We start from the raw sequence: 23327 nt of genomic DNA, 5'->3' as shown, positions 1-23327 counted from the left end.
TTTTATTTCATTATGGTCACAGAAATATGAGTGCATGTTCTGTTTTGTCATCGTTGAAGGGTGAACCACTGCTGGAGTCACAAGTCACATGAAATATAATCTGTTAAAACAGTGAAAAGGAAATAAAAGTGTGAATACACACAGGGATTCATGTGTTCATTTGCTCCCAAACTGCTTCATATTGATCACATGATCAGGTTCTGAACAGGTTACAGGTCCTTGCTGGTGATTGGTGGAAACGCTTGTGGACAGCTCGCTCAGCCAATCAGCTTCTGCCTTCCCGGCTCGCGTTAAGTCCCGCCCCCCGCAGGAAAGGCGGCTCCTGATTAGCTGGAAGTTTTCCCCGTCCTGTACTTTGAACGGGTTGGATCTGAGGAAGGAGACGCTCCGGAGCAGGTTCTTCTCTCTCAGGTACGGGAGAATTTCTGACCGACACGCCGCTGAACCGCTCGATGTTTGCCTCATTCAGACGTTCTGGACGGAAAGCGTCGCGTTAGTTTAGGGCAGAGTCTCAGGCAGACCGGAGGGGAGGGAGCTACCTGACACACACCTCAGCTCAGGAACGCACACACACACCACACACACACACACACACACACACTTTATCACTTCACTGGCTTAAAGTTTCTTAAAAGCAGCTCAAATGGCTTTAAACCTGTGTGTTAATGGGATTTATTCAGTGGATAATCTCTCATGACGCTCATCTTCACTTTAATGTTAAATGGAAAGCAAAATATAATTTACTGTGGTTTTATTTTCACTTTGTGACACCGAGGAGATACTGTGTTTTTTATTTATTTATTGAGTTCACTCACACATTGCCACTAAAACTGTTAGAGTAGACTATCGGGGGTAACTCTCATTTCAGAAGTGAGGGGGCATTTCTCAGAGCTCTATAGTGATTTATCTTCCTCTAACATTCAGTCACAGCTCTCCTTGGCTTCAGGTAGGAAACTTTACACTAGGAATATCTAAAGCTGTAAATTCCATCGTCCGGATTATTTAGGGCCAAATAACAACGACGGACATGAAAGGTTCAGTAAAACACCATTTTGTGAGCAAATTAATATTTACAATACAAAATGGAATGGAAGTGGGAAAATAAGACTCATAATTTAAAGGCATAAACATAGAGAGTGACACAACACTAAACACATCGACAGTTTAGTCAAATCTAACGACACATATGTGCAAACTTAATCAAAATAATGAGAAATGAAATGTCTTGACCTATACCTGCTTTCTGTAAAGACACAAATAATGCAGTAGTGTGTATTAATGTTTCATTAACATCTGCATGTAACAGCACGTTTCTTTTTCTTTTGCTGAACATATCATCACCATGTTTCCCATCAGTGATCAATACCGACTGTATTAACAAGCGGCTGCTCGTGGTGCATTTAAAGACGGCTCAGAAAAATAAGTTACAGCATGTTTATAACAGATTATATGTTTGTAACAGCTGAAAAAAGTGCAGGGGACAGAGTGGACAGATACCAGGAGTATGGGGACATGTCCGTTACACCCATGCAGGCCAGTGCTGTAGTCAGGATCACCGAACCTAGGATCATGTCACACAGCAAATTTTCCAGTGTTGAATTAACTCTGAAAGTGTTTAGAGTGGTCTCATATATACACTGTTGTAGTGTTAATTGTAAGTGTTAAAATATACACTTTAAAGTGTTCATTCTAAGAATTAACAGTGTATAGAGTTAAATAGGAACACTGGTCAACAGAGAGGAATATTAATATAACTCTACAGAGTGTCAGCATTAGAAATTAACACTGGTCAGTGTTGAGATTTTAACACTACAAAAGTGTATATATAAGACCGCTCTTTAACACTTTAAGAGTTAATTCAACACTGGAAAATTTGCTGAGAGGACCAAGACCAGAGACAACCAAGACCTTAAGGTTACAGGATCAAGACCCCGGGCGAATCCCAATTCTCTGCTTAATCCTCAATCTTACTCCTCATTCCTCAAAATGCGCGCTCCCGTGAGGTTAAGTGCTGTCCCATTCCTAAACAAGTTGAGGAAAGGAGCGAGACTAAGGGACGTTATCTCCCTTAATTTTGAGATTCTACCAGACCTACCTTGGAGTTAAGGAGAATCCAGAATGCTTGTTAAATAGGTCGTTTTGCTGTTATTTTATTAATAAAAACTTGTGTATATTACTTTGGGAGTAATTGTATTAACTTTCTATCACAGATAATACGTATTTGCAAAGGCTATTAGAAAGAAATCAAGAAAATTCATTTGAATGCATTTATTAACAAGGTCACACATGCAAAATGTTAAATATTTCTAATGCAGGGTGCATTACTTACAGTTATAAAGGATGTTGTTATGGATCATTGACCAAAAGTATTACTGCTGCCAGCCCCCCACCACCACCACCACCACCACCACCGCTACCGCGCTAAATTCTGCAGCGCCTTGACAACGGAGAGGGAAAAAACAACAGCGGTCCACGCGTGTGCGCTCTCTCTTCTTCGGACGGTCCAAAGAAGCGTCGCGCTGGCCGCTAGCACCCTCCCGACGGCCAAAAAACTCCCCGCCGCGCGCGCTCCCCCCAGGCCAAACTTTTTTCCTGCAGGAAACGCTGCACTTCTGGCTTTCTTCTACCCTCTTGCGCAGTGCTGCCCCCTGTGGTCCAAGGACGTAACTGTCTTTAAGGGTTGTCCCATTTCCAAGTGACATTACATTCCTTAACACTTGTTTTTAGGTAGCACTTAATTTGAGATTGAGGACCAAGGTTGAGGAGTGAGGATTAAGCAGAGAATTGGGATTGGGCCCCCAATTCTCTGCTTAATCCTCAATCTTACTCCTCATTCCTCAAAATGCGCGCTCCCGTGAAGTTAAGTGCTGTCCCATTCCTAAACAAGTTGAGGAAAGGAGCGAGAGGAAGGGACATTATCTCCCTTAAAGGAATACTCCACCCAAAAAACGATTTGGCCTAATTTTCTACTCACCCTCATGCTGAGAAACACTCTGGAGCACTTTTTTGATGTTTCAAATGCAGTTGGAGATTTTTGGGGACTTTCGTTGTCAACAAACAGGGACCGACAGAGCCCGAAAGAAAAAACGGTCCATAAAGTCCACAAAAACGTGTCCATTTTCCTTCATACTGCTCGTCCGCTGTAATCCAAGTGTCCTGAGCGCATAACGTCCATAATTAATTCTTAACGAGGTAATTTAGTATATTTTAAGAGCCCAAACAGTGCGCTCTGGTGCAGCTCAGGTGCATGTCTGCGTGCGCACCCTGAACTACGGAAGCCGCGGCAGACCAAGCAACACGCTTGGCGCTTTCAGCAGGACACCGAATTCAAAGCTTTAAAACAGTAGCCAATCACTTTTGTGATTGTCCACAGCTCGGTCACTCACAGCAGAATATAAACAGCGGAACTTCTTCTTCTACGCTTGCAATTTAGAAAAGTAGTCGCTGAAAGCGCGCAAGTGTGTTGCTTGGTCTGCTGCGGCTTCCGTAGTTCAGGGTGCGTGCAGACATACACTGGAGCAGTAAGAGAGCGCACTGTTTGGGCTCTTAAAATATACTAAATTACCTCGTTAAGAATTAATTATGGACATTACGCGCTTAGGACACTTGGATTACAGCGGACGAGCAGTATGAAGGAAAATGGGAACGTTTTTGTGGACTTTATGGACCGTTTTTTCTGTTTCTGTTTGTTGACAACTAAAGTCCCCAAACATCTCCAACTGCATTTGAAACATCAAAAAAGTGCTCCAGAGTGTTTCTCAGCATGAGGGTGAGTAGAAAATGAGGCCAAATCGTTTTTTGGGTGGAGTATTCCTTTAATTTTGAGATTCTACGAGACCTACCTTGGAGTTAAGGATAATCCAGAATGCTTGTTAAATAGTTCGTTTTGCTGTTATTTTATTCATAAAAAATTTGTATATTACTTTGGGAGTAATTGTATTAAGTTTCTATCACAGATAATATTTACAAAGGCTATTAGAAAGAAATCATGAAAATTCATTTGAATGCATTTATTAACAAGGTCACACAGCAAAATGTTAAACATTTCTAATGCAGGGCGCATTACTTACAGTTATAAAGGGCGTTATTGATCATTGACCAACATTATTACTGCTGCTCTTCCACTTCTGGCTTTCTTCTATCCTCTTGCGCAGTGCTGCCCCCTGTGGTCCAAGGACGTAACTGTCTTTCAGGGTTGTCCCATTTCCAAGTGACTTTACATTCCTTAACACTTGTTTTTAGGAGGCACTTAATTTGAGATTGAGGATCAAGGTTGAGGAGCGAGGATTAAGCAGAGAATTGAGTTAACAGGACTGAGACTTTAATGAGGTGGTCTCTAGACCTGAGACAGAACTACAGGAGAGGTGACGTCCTGAATCCCAGCATGGCCACACATTCATGTGAGTTTATGATGGAATTACTCGGTAAAACAGTCACTGAAACTGGAGAAAAACAGCAGAAAGTTGTTCCCTGTTCAGCAACACTGCTCTGTGTCCTCACGTCTCTTTAACATTACATATTTGAAATGTGTTTTAAAGAAGCAATCTTTATCATATTGATCACTTCAAACCTGCAAACTACAATTTAAACAGTCTGTATTTCTACAGTTTTCTCAGCCATATTGTGAAGCCACACTTTTTCAGAATCATTTCCTCAAAGTCTTTTCTGTTCCTAACAGCCAGACAATAAAAGACTGTCGATTAATTAAAATATTCAGCAGTTCAATCATAGTTTGTAAAATTCATCATTTTGGTTAGTCTCTGTTGTCCTTCACACTGAAAGCGTGTTTTTATGGGTGTACTGTATTTCCATTTTGCATATATGTGTAAATATTCACACCTTTTCAAACATTTTCATTGCAAATGAATCATTCATTTATTTTTTTTCTGGAAATTGTCTTTATATAAAAAATAGTAAGTATGGTAAAATTGCCTTTGTGTAATTATTAATGTTAAAAGTTCTTGAAAGCAGTGAAAATTCCAGTGGCATTCAGCTGTAGATCTCTGCAGAGCCGACTCCAGCTGGAAGTCTTCTGGGCTTCGTCTCCACGAGCACCTCCAGAGACACTCTGTGTGTTTACAGGGGACTTTTTATTCCTCTATAAATCTGAATAAAGCCTAATTCCGCTCTAAAATGACCACGTAAACGCCTGTAGACATTATTCAGAATTAAGTTTAAATCCAAATAGACCGGCGGAGTGGAATTATATGCGACTTCACGCCGGTCGTTCTGCGCATGCTCCGTCCTGATGACGCAATTTTCCAAGATGGCGGCCGGTCCGCGGTTCGACTCACAAGGAGACGATTTATTTAACAGCAGTTTTAAAAGAAATGGGATATAATGAAACGAGCGGATAGACGGGAGCAGGACAATGCGGACACTTTCAAAGCTGCAGCACCAAACTAAATCGAGAAAGAAAGACAAAAAAATGTTGTTTACTTCCGGGAGACGTCAGTACGTCTCGGCCGCCCCGTCCAATCAGATCGCAGCACAGACCCCGGCGCGAGAGAAGATTTAATCCTTCATTTTTCTAATGCAAACATGATGCTCATGAATATAATTCTGAATTACTTACTTTAGAATAAATCAATTCTGAATTAAAGACACCTTGTAGCCACACTCACTTTTTCCCGTGCGTCTTCATCAATTAGCTGAAGCTCGGTCAGAGTGGGCGGAGAGTGTTTTCAGGTCCTGTCAGACCCTTTCAGTGAAGTGGAGCTCCGGACTGTCGCCTGGCTGGAGGTTACGGGTCGCTCTCCTGCTGGAAGGTGAACCTCCAGTTCTGAAGTGTTACTCTAACAGGTTTTCCTCCCAGATTTTCCTGCATTTAGCTCCATCTTCATCAACCCTGCGCAGCCTCCCGGTGCAGCCCCACAGCTTGATGCTGCCTCCGCCGTGTTTCTCAGTGGGGATGGTGTGTTCAGGGCCATGTGCTTGGCCTGTTTTCTGCCACACACGGCATTTTGAATTTAGTCCAGAGAGTAAATTTTGGTCTCATCATTCAGAGCTCCTTCCTCCATGTGTCTCCAGCATGTCTCATTACAGAGGCGCTTCTTTTGGCTTTGTTTTCTTTCCTCTTTCCATTTTGAGATTGTGGATTTCACAGTCCTCCTTGAGATGTTCAAAGCTCAGCATCCTTTTTTAGAACTTAGCCTTAAACATCTGTGTAAAGTAAAAAGGCTTTGACAAAATTACATAAAAAGTATATGAAGAGTATTTAAAAAAACAAATATTGTAACAGAAAAAAGACAACTCAGAGGTTCAATAAGTTTTGTATCAAAGTGAATCTTCTGAATCTTCGTTGGATTTAACCCTCAGTGGGACTAACCGAGCCTGTTTGTGTTTCTGCTGTGATTTGTGAGTTTAAATGTGTGAGTTTATCCTTCGATTGTGCGTGCATAGCTGAATGTTGTGTTCAGTTTTCCCTCCTGGTGTTGTGTTTTCCCTGCAGGTGTCCAGCTGTGTGAGTACTCGCTTCAGGGGAAACATGTCTGATCCTCAGGCTGCTGGAGACACTGTGGACGCATTTCCAGTGTCAAGGAGGTAACTCGAGCGTCTGGTTTAAATGAGCTTCAGTGTGAACGTAAAGACTCCTCCGCACACTCCTCCACACACTCTCTGGTATCTTTACATATTGTGAAATCATAATGACATTTGTCTGGAGATGAGCTGAACCGGTTCCCTTTGTGTTACGTAAGTCAATGTGTCAGTGCAAAGACGACAAACAAGTTCTCCACTGACGTGTCCTCACAAGTGCGCGTGTGTGTGTGTGCTCCCAGATCGAACGGAGCAGGTGAGCCGCCAGGTGGCGGTGAGCCGTCAGGGAAGGGGGATTCCCCCCCCATGGAAGCCTCGGACCCCTACCGCTACAGCATGGACTACCCCGAGATGGGAACCTGTCTGATCATCAATAACAAGAACTTCCATCGCAGCACCAGTAAGCACACACCCGCCCACTCACACTTCACTCGTTTTCATGGACTCTCAGGGTGGGGGGGTCCGTTTCAGTGTGGGACAGGCGAGCAGACAGGTGGAGTCCTGTCCAGGTTTCTGCTGCTGGAGACAGAGAGAGGAGGTTCAGTCAGTCGCTTTGCTTCCATGGAGAATCTGAGCCAGCAGAGCAGATCAGTACCGACATGTCTGTCTGTGACGTTTCTTTCCCAGAGGAAATCTTTCTTCAAAGTCTAAAGCAGGGGGGTCAAACATAAAGCCTGCGGGCTGAAACTGGCCCTCAGGAGGCTCTAAAACAGGACGCAAACTGGAAAACTGTCGACGAAAACCCAGGTTTTTTCATTTGTTTGTGAAGCTGTGCAGACGTTTGTGGCGGTCGGGCCGCGCTGTGTCTCCGTCTGCAGACATGAGCCTCCGGAACGGGACGGACGTGGACGCCGCCATCGTCATGAAGACCTTCCGCCAGCTGGGCTACAAGCTCCGAGTGGCCAACGACCAGACTGTGTTCCAGATGAAGGCTCTGATGCAGAGTGGTAATGAAGCTCCTCCCCCTCCCCCTCCTCGTCCTCTGGCGTCCCGGCCGGTCCACTTCCTGTCTTGAACCGCTCGCTGTGTGTGGCTGCAGTGTCTGAGGAGGACCACAGCAGCAGCGCCTCGTTGGTGTGCGTGCTGCTCAGCCACGGCGAGGAGGGCGTCATCTACGGCACGGACGGCTGCGAGCGGCTGGAGACCCTCCTGCGCTGCTTCAAAGGGGACCGCTGCCGCAGCCTGCTGGGGAAACCCAAGCTCTTCTTCATCCAGGTGAGTCCAGCACGGGCAGGACCGACTGACAAGGTCTGAATTAGGGATCGACTGATCATCGGCTGGCCCGATTATCGCCGCCAGAACAAATTAAACTGAGCAACATTTCACTGACTGAATACAAAACACAAACGCTAATTATGTCAATACTAACAGGCAGATATTTTTCTAACTCAGAAAATGATGAACAATAATGAAAAACTGAAAACTCTGCTGTTAGCCTACAAAACACAAACAGGAAGTAGCTACGGAGGCCTGAGAGGCTTTGTACTATTCAACATTTTGACACCATTATTTTAAATTTTACTACAAGTGAATATCGGCTGTAATTCTTGGTTATCGGCCTCCTTGACTACCGATAATCGGTGTCAGTGTCGGCCCTGAAAACACCACACTGGTCTGTCCCTCGTCTGAATCCGTCACCGTGCTCCACCAGGCCTGCCGCGGCTCCGCTCTGGACGACGGCGTGGAGCTGGAGACGGACAGCGTGGACAGCCAGGTGTCAGAGAAGATCCCCATCGAGGCCGACTTCCTGTACGCCTACTCCACCGCTCCAGGTGCGTTTGCTCGTCTTCCTCAGCCGTTCATCCTGGTTGCTGCTGCTGCAGTAAACAGGAGTTTAGTGAACCGTAACTGAGGCTCACGGCCATGGTCCCGGCAGGGTACTACTCCTGGAGGAACACCACCAACGGCTCCTGGTTCATCCAGTCCCTGTGCGACATGCTGCTGCGCCACCCGTCCCTGGAGCTCATGCAGATCATGACGCGGGTCAACCGCAAGGTGGCGCTGTCCTTCGAGTCCTCCACCAACCTGCCCGGCTTCGGCTGCAAGAAGCAGATCCCCTGCATCGTGTCCATGCTCACCAAGGAGTTCTACTTCCCCCCTACGGCCCAGTGATCCGCTCCGTCCTGCAGTCTGGACTGGATTTGTATTTCAGAAACACCGCGACTTTCAGAATAATGGGAACGAACGGGGAGTTGGGGTTTTTTTACATGTTCTGTAAGATACTATGTAGAAATGTAAACGCCACGTGCAGCCACGTTTTACCAGCTGGATTCTCTCAACATGTTTGAACAAGTTTATTTTTATTGATATTTGATGAGATGATGGAGCACCCTGCTCTTTTCCACTTGTCCTTCTCATGCCAGGGTTTTTCTGAATTAGTATAAATAAATAAAGACATTCATTCATTCATTCATTCAATTAGACTGATGTTATTTTTTTAATAGTAGTGGCGAGTAAAACCAAAATGGTGTATTTCTGTGGCGAAATGCTTAACAGGGGATGAAATAATTCAATTAAAACACCAAGAAGAGACATATTTGGCCATCTTATAGCATTATTATGAAAGATGTTGGTATTACAAGTGTTGTCATGAACTGAAAACGCCTTAAAATGTTTTAAAATAACAGGAATGTCTCATTTTTTTTCTGTCACACCTGTGAAATTATCCGCATTTTTTAAACTCTTGGATTAATTGATGATTGTGCTGATATTATTCACCAGACATTGTGTTTCTAGAAGAAGAAATCTTCAGCGAGGTTCAGTTTTGTGGAACAGCCTGGAAAAGGTTGTGCTGCTGTAGCTTCACCGTGAGGACGCGCTCGTGCACATCAGCTTCAGTGTCTGAGCTCTGATCAACAGATCCGCCAGCAGAGGGGGGCAGAGAGGCGGGGGGGGGGGGGGGGGGGGGGGGGTCATGAATCAGCAGTGTCTTTTCCAGGAACTGAAACCGTGGCCGGGTTTAACCCTACACACACACACACACACACACACACACACACACACACACACACACACACACATACACGCGCGCGCGCAGGGTGGGGTTTGGATTAATAAACTGTGCAGAGATAAGTTTGACTTTGACTTTCTGCAGATGGTGTTCATGCAAGCCTTACACTGTGCGTGTGCTCGTGCGCGCGTTCATTTTTTTTTTGCATACATGAAAACCATCTGCATCCTGAGTCTGCAGCGTCCAGCTGCGTCTTCTTATTAAAATGAGTTTTCCTTTTGGTTTTGGGGGCTGAAGCTTCCAGAGAGCGCAGGTGTCTCAGTCAGGCCTTCACGAGCTCCTGCCAACTTTCTTGTTTCGTTTCCAGCAGTACTGAAAGAGGAGGAGGAGGAAGAGGAGGAGGAGGAGGAGGAGGAGGAGGAAGTGAAAATGAAAATCCAGCCAAAGATCATCTATTGACGTGAAGAACACTTTCCCCAACCCCATCTATATATCTCTTTTCTGTTACTGTTTCTACATTTTTTCAGCTGTGTGGTCGTTTTGACTTGTTTTGTGCTCCTCTCCAGTTTGTTCATTATTCTATTCCTCTTGCCTGTTATTACATGGCTGTTCTGTGACTTTGGGATCCAGTTGTTTCGATCTATAAGTTCATTTGACTGCATTTGTCCTTGTCATTCTGTCTGTCTCTGGTCATTATGTTTCATTAGTTATTTTTTCCACTTTTTTTTTGCTACTGTTATTTTATTTTGAGTTGCTTTGTGCTCCTCTTGTGTGTTTTCCCCTGTATGTTGATTATTTTCTGCCTCCTGCTTGTTAAATTCTGTTGTTTTGTGTTTTTAAGGTCCAGCTGTTTCAGTCTATGACTTTTATTTTATATGTTTGTGTTTATGCTTGGTGTTATTCTGAGTTTTATATCCATTTGTCTTTTTCACTCTCTTTTGTGGTTGTTTTATGTAACTTTAAGGTGTTTTCGCCTCTTTCAGTCCCTATAATGTGGTATTGTTGTGTGATTTCATGCTTCCTGCAGTCTTTGTGTCTCTCCTTGTTGTCAGTGTGTGTCTGTGGTCATCATATGTGTATTCTGTAAAGATGTGTCACTTCTCCCCCGTTTGTGTGTTTTGTTTTGATTTTCACTACATGTATGTGTGGTTCCTTCTTCACTGCGTGTCTTTCATGGAATTTACCTTCAGTTCTAATGACATTTAACAGGAACAGACCTGGTAGATATTCTCCTCTCAGCTCAAGACCTGCAGAAAGCACAAGTGAAAAGCGATAAAAGGGAGATAAGAGCGGCTGGTTAATGTCAAACTATCAGCGATGTGTTTGTGGTGGACGAATCAGCTCTCAGACTCAGTTCTGTGAAGTGAACCAGTTGGTGATTATACAACGTGCAGTGTGTGTGTGTGTGTGTTTCTGTTTCTCTTCTTTTACACACTCTCATTTATAGCTGTGAGCCTCTATGAGCTCCTGGGTGTTGTAACAAACGTGTTATAAATTCAATGTCAATTTTATTTTAATTATTTTTCTTTATCTAGTCACACACACACACACACACACACACACACACACACACACACACACACACACACACACACACACACACACACACACACACACACACATACAATTACCTTCAAAAGTAATAGTATTACTAATTACTCTTTTAAAAGTAAGTTACTTCACTGATTATTTGACTTTAAAAGTAAATAAGTCAGATTACAAGTTACCATATCAGCTCCAGTCAGCAGCTGAGGAAAACGCCCCCTCCTCCTCCTCTGACCACATCAACATAACAAAATATGAGTTTTATCAATACTCACTTTATTGGAAAGGCATTTTGAACAGTCACATCAGTAACGCATGTCCTGACATTTTTAATTGAAGATGAAAAACGATTTCTTAAAAAAAAGGACCGTTTTTTGACCTGACATGACAGATTTATAACTTATAGTCCTGAAGCAGCTAAACAACAAAAATAAAAAATGCAGTTTATTCTTTTAAAAATAAAGTGATCATTGACTTTATCTGTAATAAATCTCTTGACTCGATAACGTTTGCGGGGATGTGCTCGGGGAGACTCGGTGAGGGAGTCGGGTCTGGGAGTTGGAGCTCGGAAAAGTAAACGGAAGTGAGCGCTCTTCTGGTCGTGAGCGCGCACGGAGCGCGTGTACGGGAGGGACTTCCCGGAGCGGAGCGCAGCGCTGCGGAGCGGAGCGCCGTTGTTTTGCTTTCACTCTGCGCTCGGAAACAGAAATAACCCGGCGTCACTTTCCCTTTTTCTGCCCCGCGTCCTCCACCTCCGTCGCCCCGCCGCCCTCTCTCCGCCCGGGGCTGCGCCGCCTCGACCTTCCCGCGGCGGGACAGCGGAGCCGCGCGGCCGTCCAGCCGGAGCAGCAGGTAACGTCTGATTTCCGCGTCTCACACTCTCTCACACACTTTGACACACACACACACACACACACACACACACGGAGAAAGAAAGAAAGAAAGAAAGAAAGACTTGGTGCGGGACGGGGCGACGCTCCGGCTGGAAGTGTCACCGCGGCGCCTGCTGACAGCGTCCCCGCTGACCGACACTTCAGCCCGGCTGGAGGAGCGCGAGGCGAGGCGAGGCGGCGGGGAGCAAACAGGAAGTTTTGACGTGACCTCCATTAGCGCGCGCACACACACACACACACACACACACACACACACACACACACACACACACACACACACACACACACACACACACACACACACACACACACACACACACTGTATCTGCATCTGATCTTATCCCAGGACTACATGCTAATAGCATTCATGCTAACAGAAGTTAGCAAAGAAGAAGAAAAGTTAAAATAATCCAGAAAAAGATTCAGTCAGAAGCAGAAACGACCCGAAACAAACAGTTGTGGAGCTGACATGTCTGGAAAGCTGAGGTCAGGAGAAAGCTGCTGCTGACAACAGTAATAAAACAATAACAGGGTCCAGCAAGGTGTGAATTGGGGCCAGGAGAAAGAGCACTGTTAAGAATAAAAACTGCTCAGACATTAATGTTATCTGCTCTGTACTGTGGGAAGGATGGTTATCGCTTGCTTTCCGGTGCCTGCACCTGTGTTATAGATGTAACGTTACACATTTAAAGACAGGAGAAGGGAAATAATCCATTAGATTATTATTCTGCTGCTCGTTTCTCTCTTAAAGCTTCTTCTCCTTCCACTTTAATCACTTTATTGATGTTTTCATCTTTAAAATATCCTAAAATAAGTTTTAAACAGGTGCGCATGACACTGTTCATGTGTAACTTCTAGTGTTTTTCTGTATTTCTCACTGCTGAGTTTCTGAGATTTTCCAAACAAGAAGAATTCTGTCCTGTTTAAACTGCAGAGAAGAGCGTTTATTCCAGACATGAACCTCTTCCGAGTGTTTCATGGTGTTGCAGTAACCTCACCACATTGTCATGCTTCTATTCATCACATGCAGGCCTGTTTGTTCCTGTTTCCACCTGGAAATCGAAAAATATTAGATTAATAATCTGCTGCAGTTGTCTTTAAGGTCTCTCCTCCTCTTTTTGTAAATAATGTGTATTTATTGTAGAGTTTGCAGAAATCCTGCAAGAAATGTAAACAGTTTTTGAAATTATTTAAAGCCGGGAATTGTAAAGAAGACTGTTATCAGGATTAACTGCAGGGAGGCTTTTATACCGACATTAAAGTGTCTTAACTGTGTTACAGGTCCTGATAAAGACGATCAGTGTTGCTGAACTGAACATGAGCGGTTTCTAGAAGGAACTCGTATTTCCCAGCGCTGCTGGTTTAAAGGCAGGTTCAGGTGTGTGAACGCGGTTTGATGTGAGCTGTGCAGATTGGTTGCCTGTCAGGATGATGTGCGGTGTGTGAAGCGGCGCCCGTCGCCCGGTCTGACCCGTCGGGGGAGTGTCTGCCTCGCCACGCTCCCCTGAAGCCAGCGTGAAGAGCCGCCTCCCGCTCTGTTTGGTGCTCTGCTCCACCGTGAGGCGGAGTGTTCTCTTTATCTTCACCACTCCCGGTTTTTATTGTCCTAACGGGTGAAAGTTTTCTTTTTATCTTTACGGCTGATGGGATCTGAAGTCGTCTTCCTTCAGTCAGTTTTATTGAAAAACGGCAGTGAAGAAGGTCTAAAGCTGAAACCTGAACCTTCCTGACCAGCCGTCGTTTTGCTTCCGCTGCGTCTCGGTGAGCTGAGAGGATTTTAACCCTCTGGGCTCCAGGAGTCAGTCGGCTGCTTCTGATTCCACCCTGATATTTCACCTTTTTGCCATCACAGCCTCGCCTGCGTGATTCTGTTAATATTCATTCATAGATGTTATGTGTGAAGACACTGAACGTGATTATGGAAAAAGAAACAAAAGAAAAAAAAAAAAACCCTCCAAAAATAACAGGAAAGAAAATCCAAGCCGGAAAAGTTCCATAATTTACATGTGTGGTAAAACAATTATTCATTTATTTTTTATTTAACTTAGAATGCGAACATGAATAGTAAAATTCAAAAAACATCGTAGGAAATGTAGTTTCATATATATGACAGTTCACATTAAACTCCAGGACATTCCTGGGTGATTTTCTACGGTGTATTTTGACTCGTTTTGTTTTTTATTTATTTATTTATTTTGTTATCCAACCTTCTGATGTTCAGAACAGACTGAATCTCTTCCAGACCAACAGAAAGAAGAAACGACAGTAACAGAACAGGCTCATGAAGCGCAGTGTGGTTGAGGATATTCATCTCCTTGATAAGGTGTGTTAATGAGGCGCAGTGCCGCTCCGTACCGGAATAAAATCTTCGGAGAAGCTCAGGAGCCTTTTTCCAACACATTTGATCAGATAAGTGTGGTTTATGCTGCACAGATTTATCTGTAGCTGAAAATCAGAGAGATTTAAAGAATGATATGAACTGAACAGCGACACGTTCTGTACATTCAGTGGATCGAAATGGGTCAATGGAAAACACACACACACACACACACACACAAACACACACACACACACACACACTCACACTCACACTCACACTCACACTCACACTCACACTCACACTCTTCACCCGGTCCTGAGTTTACAGTCATCCTGTCATTTATATGCTGCTTTATCTCACATCGAAGAGCCTCATAAAAGGATGAAGGTCAGAGTTTCTTTTCAGGAAGCCTCATTTAAACACGTCATCAGGTCAGAATCTTCACACTGTGTGTGTGTGTGTGTGTGTGTGTGTGTGTGTGTGTGTGTGTGTGTGTGTGTGTGTGTGTGTGTGTGTGTGTGTGTGTGTGTGTGTGTAGGCCATCATGCCAGTAGAGAGGATGAGGATGCGACCGTGGCTGGAGGAGCAGATCAATTCCTGTCAGATTCCTGGACTGAAATGGGTGAACAAGGTAAGAGTCATACTGTAACACACACACACACACACACACACACACACACACACACACACACACACACACACACACACACACACTCCAGGACTGACAACATGTAAACTCTGTGCAGGAGAAGAGAATCTTCCAGATCCCCTGGATGCACGCTGCCCGTCACGGCTGGGACCTGGAGAAAGACGCTCCGCTCTTCATGAGATGGGCCATACACACTGGTAACACACACACACACACACACACACACACACACACACACACACACACACACACACACACACACCACCTCAGCTCCCTGTGAAGTCTCTCTGGATTAGAAAAAAACAAGTTCTTTCTATTTTTACTGGTGTCTGACGGGGGCTGCAGCTGATCCAGATCACTGAGAGCACCTGGCAAGACGATGAGGCTGGTGTCAAATTACCACAATAAGAAAAACGTGATTTTTCTTGTTTTCTGAGGACGTGAACTGGCTGACAGGAACAGACTCACCGCAGAATCAGTTAATGCAATCCTCTCTGAGCCTACAGGTAATACTGGTTCAGCTACCGTCGCTGATGTGGGGTTTCCTCTCTGTGTGTGTGTGTGTGTGTGTGTGTGTGTGTGTGTGTGTGTGTGTGTGTGTGTGTGTGTGTGTGTGTGTGCAGGTAAATACCAGCCGGGCGTGGACCGTCCCGATCCCAAGACGTGGAAGGCCAACTTCCGCTGCGCCATGAACAGCCTGCCGGACATCGAGGAGGTGAAGGACAAGAGCATGAAGAAGGGGACCAACGCCTTCCGGGTGTACAAGATGCTGTCGTACGAGGAGAGGAGCCTGAAGAAGGGGAAGAAGAAGACGGAGCGGGAGGGGCGAGCCAGGGCCAGCAAAGAGGTGGGGGTCGCCGCCGCTCGGCCCGCAGATAAACACTTCTGGCTCGGCGCTGGCAGGCCGCCACATTATCTCTGCTGAATCATCGTCCGTTGCTCCAGCTCCCACAACACCCGCAGATCCACAGGCCCCAGTGTGTGTGTGTGTGTGTGTGTGTGTGTGTGTGTGTGTGTGTGTGTGTGTGTCTGTGTGTGATGCAGAGGAAACAGAAACGGGAGAACACCTCATAGCGAGGTGTGGAGTCACGCCAGGCTCGCTCTCTCTCTCTCTCTCTCTCTCTCTCTCTCTCTCTCTCTCTCTCTCTCTCTCTCTCTCTCTCTCTCTCTCCGTTCTGCACGTGTCTGCTGATCCCTGCTTTACGGCACGACTGAACCAGACAGGAAGTAGAATCCAGCGCTTCCTGTCTTCGTCTTTCGCTCCAACATGGTTTCATAGCAACAGCACTAAAATATCTAAAGACCAATCAACAAAATCTACAAACAGTCTCGTTCTCGTCGCTGCTGCTGGAAATGAGGGCCAAGAGAAAGAGCGCTGTTAGTTTCAGTATTGCAGTGTATTGATTAGTGGCCGTAGAGGGCGCTGTTTTCCCCCCCCGTTTCCATGGAGACGGGATCAGGGTCAGCCGTCAGAGGACGTACACTCAGCCGGTCTTCCGTTGAGACAACCTGTCCCGTCCTCGTCTCCGTCCCCCAGGCGTCCTCTCCGTCCCCGGACCGCATCCTGAGCCGCCTGGAGGCGCTCGCCGGCGCCGCGTCCGCCGTCAAGCGGGAGGAGGTCAAGGAGGAGCCGGAGGAGCTGGTGGTGGCCGACGGAGCGCCAGGTATCCAGACCGCCGGCCCGTCTCTGCACTCTGTCCCCGAGTGTGTGTGTGTGTGTGTGTGTGTGTGTGTGTGTGTGTGTGTGTGTGTGTGTTTGTGTGTGTGTGTGTGTGTGTGAGGCAGCACAAATATTTGCTGTGTCTCTGAAAGTCTGGTTTTTCCCTGAGAGGAAGAATAACTTCCAGCTCTTTCAGCTCCTCGCTTGTCGATTTCAACATTTCGTCGTGTGAAGTTGTGTAAAGTAGGGCTGGACCATATGGCCAAAAGTGTTATCACGATATAGGTCTTAATTTCGGTCGATACGATATAATTCCGATATCGATATAAATTATATAAAAGCCTCAGAAAACCTGTTAAGAATCATGTACATAATGTACTACCTGTAAAACTAGAAACTATTTATCCAGGAAGCTCCTCCAGTAAAACATTTTAGAAATAAAAACTACAATAAATTAAATGTTTACCTTTTATTTAAGAAATATGAAATCACTGTCAAATAAACACAAGTTTCACCTTTTCCCATATAAATAGCTTTAACTTTACACTTAAATACAGTTATGTTGTTGTTATGGATTCAAACAAAGGTGCTTCAACCAGGAAGAAAAATAAAAGAGCTCAGAATTACTGCAATAAACAGAAAAAAGAGTGAGCAACGACAAACATAAATATTACTGGGACAGGGAATTTAAATCACTGCCATACACTCACCTTTTCAATATTAATAGCTTTAACTTTTAAACTACAACAGTTTTTCTTATAGATTTAAACAAAGCTGCTTCAACCAGGAAGAAAAATAGAAGTGCTCAGAATTACTAAGGTTAAGTACAGAATTACTTAAGATTGTAGTGGTTATGGTGACGCTGCAGTGAATCTCTGTACTGTTTTTTTGTTCTTTTTTTTTTTTAGTGGTGTTTGTCTTCACTGTTGCAGCGTCTTGTAAATTGTAGACGGTCCCTGAACCCCGCAGCACTATGGCTGCTCATAGAAATCAATATTGTTTCTGATGCTTGATATACAGATACTTTTAATAAAAATGAGCTTGCAGCCTGTGGTCCAGCTCACAGCGACGGGATGGAGGCTCCTTTGTGTGTTACTGACGTTTTGTTAAAGAGTTATTGAGACCGAAAGTCCGTATCTGTCAGTATGCTGCTAACTTTACTGGACTGCTCAGTGAATGATGTTCCTAATTCGTGGCCACGAATTAGCATTTCGTGCGCACGATTTATTATTTCATGGCCACAAATTAGCTTGTGGAGGCTTGTTCAGCCGCTTTTACATCACAAATTCTCATTTTGGAGCTCAAACTCACCGCGGTGGAGCTAGCTTGTAGCCTGAGGTGAGGACGGCCAGCTGTGGCTGCAGAGCACTGATCACTCTCTTGCGGCGCTTTCTGTTTGGCTTGAATCAGCGGCGCCGTCAACAGCAGTTAGTGGATGTGAAACGCAGACTGTAATGCACTGTATCGAAAATGTGTTTAAAACTCATTTCACCGTTACTGAATAAAAATATACAGCGGTTTATATTGATGTCGAAATTTTGTCCAGCCCGAGTGTGAAGTGTCGCGCTGTTCAGGGACCGCAGGTTAAACTGTGTGACTCGCTGCTTCTGACCCGCTGCTAACCGGCCGTTTCCGTGGTGACGGCTAGTTGTCGATGGTTTGGTGCAGTTAGCGGCTCGCTAGGCGGTTTGGCGGCCCAGATATGAGCCTCCTGGGGCCCGGTTGTGGCCCCGGGACTTATGTTTGGCAGCAAGCTGTGTTGTGATCCCACCGTGTGTGTGTGTGTGTGTGTGTGTGTGTGTGTGTGTGTAGCCATCCACAGCTCGGCGGACGAGCACCTGATCACCAGCGAGCAGCTGCCGTTCGTCTGCCAGACCATCGAGGTGACGACCGAGAACGAGGAGCAGACCGTCAGCTCCTCCCACTCCTACCCGCTGCAGATCTCCCCCGTGTCGTCCTGCTGCGGTGAGACGCCGGCCCCGCCCCCTGCTCCTGCCCGCCCCCCCCCCCCCCCCCCCCCCCTTCTGTTTTTTGTAACGTGTGTGTTTTATTCTGCGCAGGCAGTGAAACGGACAGCGATACAGAAGAAATCAAAGAGGTGAGTCTGAGTCAGCGGCCGAGTCCTGCTCCCCGCGACACGCCACTACCTGTTTAGGCTGCGCTCTCCTGGAGTGTGTGTGTGCATGCGTGAGTGCGCATGCGTGTGTGATGTGTGTGTGTGTGTGTGTGTGTGTGTGTTTGTTCCTTCCTGTAATGTTGCAAGACTGAGAAGAGGGAGGGCTCTATCAGGAACTGCTGCCGTCAAACATTAACTGTGTGATTTCAGGTTGTTCTTTGTAGCTCTTTACCACGCAGGCTACACACACACACACACACACACACACACACACACACACACACACACACACACACACACACACACACACACACACACACAGTTCTGTCAACTTCAAATGTAAACACTGTCTCAGTGTTGCAGCAGCATGTCAGTGAAGTGGCCTTGATCGGAGAGTTTATTGCTCCTTCATCGTCAGACCTTCTCTCACCTGCTCATCGGTTCCATAAAAATCTGTTTTTTGAATATTTCTCACAACTTTATTGTTTTTGAACCTGGACGCAGCGTGCCGACTTCCTGAAATGGGCTCCTTGTGTTCCAGCAGTAGAACTTGTGCAACAGTACCAGGGAATAATGTTGGCGAGCTGCTCCAATAAACATTTACTACCAGACTGGCCTGTTTATCGTAATGCACGCTGTCAAACATAAGGCCCGTGGGCCAAAACCGGCCCACTCGAGGGCCCGATCAAACGGCTGAGCAGTCAGCCTGTTTAGCAGAAGCTTCTAACAGTTCTTCTCTGAGTGTTGCGACATGTTGGAGCGCTGTGGCGACCCACGCTCCTTGAACGGCTCGCGTGTGGACGCAGTGCCGATGCTGAGCTCGTCTTCCTCCTGTCCCTCCTCTTCCTCGGTCAGGGCATCGGCGCGGCCTGGCGGAGGAGCTACAGCACCACGGTCCTGCGGATCCCGTCCTGCTCCCTCCCCAGCATGGCCACCTTCGTCAGCCCCAGCAAGCCCAACTTCCGGGTGACCAGCACGCGGGACCCCGCCCCCCTCATCAGCTACCACGGCGGCGACTGGACGCCGCAGAACTCTCTGGTGTCGTCGGCCGGCGGCGGCGGCGGCGGCGCCCACGGCCACGGCCACGAGGCGCGCGCCAGCGTCATCATGAAGACCTCGGACGTCACCTCGTCCTGACCTGCAGGGGGTCCCGGGGGGCCGCGGGGCGGCGGTGATTTGCTGTCAGCTTCGGTCTGCGGCGCCGGAGCCGCTCGTCCCAGAAGGTCAGCTTCTTCATTCTAATCTACTGAATCAGAGGAAATCGGCGTGGACGCGGTGTAACGAGACAGAAACCGTCATGAGAACCAGGATCCTGATCATGCTCTGCTCCGGGAGGTGAACCCTCGCGGTCCTCCGTCCTCTCTGGGCTCTGATGGACCTGGCAGGGGGGACCCAGTCCGGGACGACCGGACCGTTCCTGACCCGCCGTCCACAGAGGAGGCGGAACCGCTTCCCCCGTCTGGAGCCCCAGACAGAAATCAGTGACGCTTCAAGCTCCCTTTGCTAAATTACCGTCTAACTCCCAGAGCCGCCACAGAGCCCGGCGCCGCCGTGCCCCTCCGCTCTCAGGACGGCCGGAGTCTCGCCGTCTGTGGCGGCTTCAGGGAAACCTCTGCTCAGTTTCACACTCGTTGGATTTTGAAAAACTCTCAGTAAGTTAAAAATATCCACCAGAGATCTGAAGCAGCCGACCGTCGTTTAATCGAAGTGTTTGTGATTAATGAATGCCTCAGATTGATCACACCAACCCAACCTGATCCCAGACAGGAGGACGACTCACTACCAGGACCTGATTTCTGTGTGTGTGTGTGTGTGTGTGTGTGTGTGTGTGTGTGTGTGTGTGTGTGGAGACCTCAGGACAGTGAACTGTGTGATCATGTCTTCTCCCTCTAATCCTGTACATAGCTCTCATGTATGAACGCCAGCAGCTTCAGCACCTTACAGAGTGTGTGTGTGTGTGTGTGTGTGTGTGTGATGCGGAGAAGTGAGCCTTATTGAAGATTATTGTGTGCCTTTCACAGCTTGATTCAAACTGTCTGTGCTTCAGTCTGATCGTCCCTCCTCCAGTTTAAAGTGTGAAAGAGCCAGATCGACGGATCAGTCCGCTGATCGACCGGCTGACGGATCAGTCCGCTGATCGACCGGCTGACGGATCAGTCCGCTGATCGACCGGCTGACGGATCAGTCCGCTGATCGACCGGCTGACGGATCAGTCCGCTGATCGACCGGCTGACGGATCAGTCCGCTGATCGACCGGCTGACGGATCAGTCCGCTGATCGACCGGCTGACGGATCAGTCCGCTGATCGACCGGCTGACGGATCAGTCCGCTGATCGACCGGCTGACGGATCAGTCCGCTGATCGACCGGCTGACGGATCAGTCCGCTGATCGACCGCCTGACGGATCAGTCCGCTGATCGACCGGCTGACGGATCAGTCCGCTGATCGACCGGCTGACGGATCAGTCCGCTGATCGACCGGCTGACGGATCAGTCCGCTGATCGGCTGTCATGACGGCTTCTCTCAGGCTCCGCCGCCAGCGACTCTCACAAGTTTCAGCCTGCCAGGTGTTTTTTTAAGGTGACATAAGATGCTGTGAAGAGTCAGTCCGTCTGACAGGAACTGTCTCACCAGAACTCCACAGCTTCCAGCTTCATTCTCAGCCTTTATTTTCTAACTGTGAGGAAAAAGAAACGCAGAAACACTAATTTCCCTTCTATGTTGAGTCAGTTTGGATTTTTTGAGGTTTCGTCATCGATTCGTCACTTCGTTTCCAGGCCGTGTTTTCACGCCACTCGCCGTTTTGAGTTTCATTTTTGTTCCCGCCGGAGGTTTTCCTGAGTTTCCGTGTATTGTGGCTGAGATTTCCCCTCTCCGGTTTGTGTTTCTGGACGTTTCGACTGCGAGCTGGAGGAGACCTGTCAGGCTGAAGCACGGCCGCTCATAGGAAAGAGTTTCTGAAGCGAGACGCCGACACTGGACACGCCTGCCGCCTCCTCTGGGGGGCGCCGCCTCTTCCTCCGTGCCTTTGTTGACCTCAGAGGAGATATTTAAACTGATCAGCGATCGACGACAGGCGATATTTAAATGTGCCAAACGCCGCCTGTACGCACCCCGCTGTGGGAAACACTCACACGTTGGCCTTAACGGGTTTTCTACACACCGATCCTGCAGTGCGTTTGTACGCTCTCTCCTTCTTCTTCTTCTCTGGTTTTTTTTTAAAGAGTATTGTATCTGCTTGGCGTGGAGGACAGAGCTGCGAGCCTGCCGCCACGTCTCCCTGCAAACCCAGTGAATCATGAATAAAGACCTGTTTTTCTATTTAATCCCAGGTGTTGCCTGTCATTGGGGGGGTGGGGGTGGGGGGGGGGGGAGGAGGAGGAAGGGGGGGCGAGGAGCTTTGTTACAGATCAGAGTCCTGCTTTATGACTCAGCCTGTTCGTGGATATCTGCTGCTGTAAAGATAAAAGCCACGGCGATGAGAGTAAAGATCATGCAAGTTACAGCAAGTATCAGACACTGCAGCCCTGGGAGTGTGTGTGTGTGTGTGTGTGTGTGTCTCACACAGCTCATTCAGTTAGCCCAGAGCCGCCGTTTCAGTTTCGCTCTCCGTTCTCGCTTCTCGCTCGGCTTCCTGTTTGTGTCGGTGGAGGGTTTGGCCGGTTGCCGTGGCGACGCCTCACCGCAGCCACGCTTCAGGCTGCTGTTCGGAGGCGCACGCCCTCCGGAAAATGCCACATTCATCATCGATACCGGGCGTCGGGGCCTCATGTTAAAGGTTCCATGAATTTCATTCGGTGTGAGAAGAAAAGCCCACGGCTTCCAGTCATGAAGGGAAATGAAGGTTTTATAGCTACACTTTGAAACGTTTTTCTTTTTAATTGATTTTGAACAATTTTACCACGTTATTTTATTGGATTTGATCATTCACCTGTATGAGACTGCTTACAAGAGTTTCGACCTTTGACCTTTGCTGTTTTTAAGTTGGTTCACTTTGCCTCTTTTAGCAGTTTTGAGGAATTAGACTGATTTTGTTTCAGCTCTTGAAGCCGTTTTGACTCTTTTAAACATGTTGGCTGTTGTTCGTTTCAGCATTTTCTCTGTATTTTATCCCTTTTAGCTGCTTTTAGCTGCTGCAGCTGTCAGAATATTTTTTTTTCCTTTTATATCTTTTGCTGTTTTCGCAGTCTGGAGAGATTTGTACCGTTTTCTAATTCAGCTGTTGACGTTGTTTTGAGTCTTTTTTTGTTTTTGCTTTTGACATATCCCAGATTTTTTTTTGTTAAGATTTCCTCTATTTAGTCACTTTATAAGTTGTACTTTTTCCAACTTTTTTAAGTTTCTAGAGATTTTATTTATTTGACTTTTTTGCTCTTTTGGAGGAGATCAGAGTTCTTCTGATTTCCAGATTAAAAACTTTATTGAAGCCTATTTTCAGGAAATCTCCCTGTTCAGAGAAACTGAATCGATTTTAAAATGAATCTAGATTTAACAACAGAAATACATCCTGGAGTTTTGGATGCAGCTTTGAATGTTGAAAGCTGAGAGGCTCCAGCAGTGTGCGGTGCACTGGCGCCCCCTGCTGGACAAACGCAGAACCGCAGCTTTAATTAGTTCAGGAGTTTTCATACAATAAAACATGTAACGCAAAGTGATT

At 46.7% G+C, this 23327-nt stretch overlaps 2 protein-coding genes across 3 annotated transcripts; both read left to right on the top strand.

Annotated features, from left to right (window-relative positions):
- The first annotated feature begins 342 nt into the window (after window positions 1–342).
- Window positions 343–9170, top strand: LOC115399342 (caspase-3-like). Its single transcript, XM_030106667.1, has 7 exons — window positions 343–411; window positions 6452–6543; window positions 6780–6937; window positions 7356–7484; window positions 7577–7752; window positions 8189–8309; window positions 8414–9170. Exons 2-7 carry the CDS (start codon window positions 6488–6490, stop codon window positions 8647–8649), a joined length of 876 nt encoding a protein of 291 aa, XP_029962527.1. The 5' UTR covers window positions 343–411; window positions 6452–6487; the 3' UTR covers window positions 8650–9170.
- Window positions 9171–11641: 2471 nt separating this feature from the next.
- irf2b (interferon regulatory factor 2b) lies at window positions 11642–21996 on the top strand. 2 transcript variants are annotated; one of them, XM_030110998.1, is made up of 9 exons: window positions 11642–11884; window positions 14168–14248; window positions 14784–14876; window positions 14992–15091; window positions 15518–15741; window positions 16432–16558; window positions 18367–18519; window positions 18615–18652; window positions 19526–21996. In XM_030110998.1, exons 2-9 carry the CDS (start codon window positions 14207–14209, stop codon window positions 19805–19807), a joined length of 1059 nt encoding a protein of 352 aa, XP_029966858.1. In that variant the 5' UTR covers window positions 11642–11884; window positions 14168–14206; the 3' UTR covers window positions 19808–21996. The 2 variants fall into 2 exon arrangements, with proteins under 2 accessions (XP_029966858.1, XP_029966867.1); XM_030111007.1 differs by lacking the exon at window positions 14168–14248.
- Window positions 21997–23327: the final 1331 nt, after the last annotated feature.

This window comes from Salarias fasciatus, chromosome 2 (genome assembly GCF_902148845.1).
Source record: "Salarias fasciatus chromosome 2, fSalaFa1.1, whole genome shotgun sequence".
Lineage (NCBI taxonomy): Eukaryota > Metazoa > Chordata > Actinopteri > Blenniiformes > Blenniidae > Salarias > Salarias fasciatus.
The sequence above is the reverse complement of the archived record's forward strand: the minus strand, read 5'-3'. Positions and strand labels throughout refer to the sequence as shown.